This window comes from Rhagoletis pomonella, unplaced genomic scaffold, assembly GCF_013731165.1.
Source record: "Rhagoletis pomonella isolate Grant_MI unplaced genomic scaffold, Rhpom_1.0 Rhpom_scaffold_00001, whole genome shotgun sequence".
In the NCBI taxonomy this organism is placed as follows: domain Eukaryota; kingdom Metazoa; phylum Arthropoda; class Insecta; order Diptera; family Tephritidae; genus Rhagoletis; species Rhagoletis pomonella.
This window is the reverse complement of record NW_023458555.1, coordinates 44712825-44715698: the sequence shown is the minus strand read 5'-3', so window position 1 is coordinate 44715698 and position 2874 is coordinate 44712825. Positions and strand designations below refer to the sequence as shown.

General features: G+C 31.4%; 1 protein-coding gene across 1 annotated transcript in view; it reads right to left on the bottom strand.

The window, feature by feature from the left end:
* Positions 1-2414: 2414 nt before the first annotated feature.
* Positions 2415-2874, bottom strand: part of LOC118746408 (nuclear factor NF-kappa-B p110 subunit-like) — a 1742-nt gene continuing 1282 nt past the window's right edge. The window contains exon 2 of the mRNA XM_036480295.1: positions 2415-2429. Coding sequence (XP_036336188.1) covers positions 2415-2429 — 15 coding nt within the window. The remainder of the gene's footprint in view (positions 2430-2874) is intronic.

The following is a 2874-nucleotide window of genomic DNA, read 5'->3' as shown; positions in this document are numbered from 1 at the left end:
ATTTTCGCAAAAATTATTTGCAAAAAAATTACTTTTATAGAAAAAAACGAGTTAATAGCAGTGTTCGCGTATTCAGAATTATCTGAAACAAAAGAAAATAGGGCCTTTTGAATTATTTATTGCAGATGTTATAATTATTGCTAGTATACAGTGAAAAGCATAGTAAAGCTATTAAGCACTGGTTGTGTTCAGTTTATTTTTAGTTAATTTACTATTAATCTCCAGTTGTCTTATTTTAGTGCGTGTCAACTGTTTGCCGTATACAATTTTTCGATGGTACCATATTTTTCCCTAAACTATACCGAAATAGATAAAAATGTTGAAATGTTTTGACCAAATTTTTCAGTTGTTAGTTGAAAAGAAAAGAGGATGATTTTAAAGGCACATTTGTAACCACATCTACTTATTTTTTTTGAATGCGTCATGATGTGTTACCGCAAATAATTTTGAGAAAAATAACTCATTCATTTCGAGATAATTCATTTATATGTAAAAAAAACATTTTTCCTATTCCAAATTCCAAATTGGGGGCAATGCACCTAGTGGATAATAAATAAATAATAAACCAAATGGACTACCTATTGCAACCGTGAGATGAAACAGCTGCTTCGAACATTGCAAGCTTTTGCAAATTTTGCCCTCTCGTTATTTAGTCTCTTAATAGCGTATGCTCAGAATTTTTGCTGCTAGATAATTTTGTCGGGAAAATACGAAAACACTCCTAGACCCGTTCAATATCTTACAAGTTTTCATTTGAAATTCGTTCAACAACCCCAAAAATTTGCAAGAGGACGAATTCGAGAGCGTACCAACCCAATAGAGCTGCAAATTGTTGCAAGTAAAAATTTTACTAACAGCAATTGACAGGTGTTAAAAAATCAGTCTTGTGTCCATTTCAAACGTAAACAAAGTGTTAAGAGGAAGATTTAATGAAATGATGCTAAAAAAATTAGTGAAATAAAATAAAATAATTAAAATCTAAGGTGGATTTTTTTTTTTTTTTTTTGTTTTTATGATAATTTCCAACGCGCCAAAACTTAACCAGAAAGTCAAAATGGCGTAAGTTCCACCTTAATACTAGTTTTGCGTCCAATAGCTGTTTCTGATAATTTTCTTTTCCACTAAATTTTACTCTATGTTTCTTTTACGCTCTAGTGACATTCAGACATTCGTTTTTAATAAATTCCACGTATTTACTTGCATGAGGTGGAAAACGGTGACTATTTTATCCACAAAAATTCAAACTTCCAAGTATGCAGAGTGTGGTAGTTCGAAATAATTGTAAAGCAGTGCTGTATTTTGACAAAATTGTACCAAAAATGTCTATGTAGTATCAATGTATTTTTGGGGTCCAAAATGTACCAAAAAAGTACAATTGTATCATCACTTTCAGCCCTGAATCAGCGGTTGTGCTGCTGAGTTGGGTGAGCATTCCAAAAGCTGCTATTCAATCGCTGGTTCTGTATGGAAAAAGGTTTCACATGCAAATAGATTTTAACAATTTAGGATTTTTGTGAGACTAAATTAAAAATATTTGACATTTTCGAGAATCAATAATTTGAAAAAAAAAATCAAATCAGTTGCTGTATGCTGCTATATGTAATACTTCTATATTGGCAGTAAGCTATCTTCTCAATGAGTAAAAATTCCGAAATCAGAACTAGACAGTATAGTACCGTGTTTGTATATGTATTGGGTACGTGTATATTTATGAACGAAAACAATTCAAACAACTGTCAAATCACTCCAGTGGCGGATTTAATTTATAGTAAAAGGACACATCTGTAATTTAAAATAGGGCCGAGGTGTAGTTTAAAAAAAGTTAAACAACTTTGTAAATATAAATATTCTTTCTAATGGTCCAGTATGTAAACGTCTTTCGTCATTTTGTTAATTGCCCGAATTTTTTACTTTTTATACGGTGTTACCTGACGACAGAACGCCACCATGATTCCTAACTAATTTTTTAGGCTCTAATAAATAATCGATGAAATATGTAAAAAAAACAATTTTTGCGAGCAATACCTTTTGTTATACATACATATGTATATGCACATAACACATTTATTTTTATAATTCATTTTTTGGATCAACAAAGTTTTAAACAAATAATACAATTGTAGGAGTTATAACTAAAGTGACCATGTAACGAATATGCGTATTCTATAAATAGCGTCTGCGTAACATAAATATTTCCTTATTGATTTGCAAATAATATGCTTTGTAAATTTTTTTCGAATAGGTATATGCTTTTCATTCAGTTTGTTTAGTGCTTTCGTAAAATAGTCGGGAATCGATGTAGAAAGAAATAATAGATTTACAAAGAGTAATCCGATGGTCGTTGAGCACATCGTTACAGAAAAAGTTTTCTATTTGTATATGATCATTCATTAATTTATTTACGAACGGATGTTTTAAACTTCGAAAAACTATAGCAACAAGAAATTTCTTTATATTTTTACGATACATGTTCGCTGACTGCTGTCTGATAACACTCTCACATATTAAGCATTTATCGCACACATCCTTTGATGGTGTCAGATAAGAGCCCTTATTTTTTATTTTTGATAATGTTGGCATTTCTTCTCCTAGCAGTTGTTCCTTACAAATATCGCAATTAATACTTGATATAACTTTCCAAACGACAAATCCCGCTATGTAGCGAACGACATTATCCTCACATCCCATTAATGTAATTGCATGTATGCTGAAGGTCGTATTTACCTTCAACCTGGGCTCGAATCGTAACATACGATATCGTAATACTCGTCACGTAAAAACCCATTTTTCGGATTATGACATAAGTGAACGTACTCTTTGTCTCATTCAGCTTATACTGCCTGACGTATCACGTAATTTTCTTTCGTATCGTTT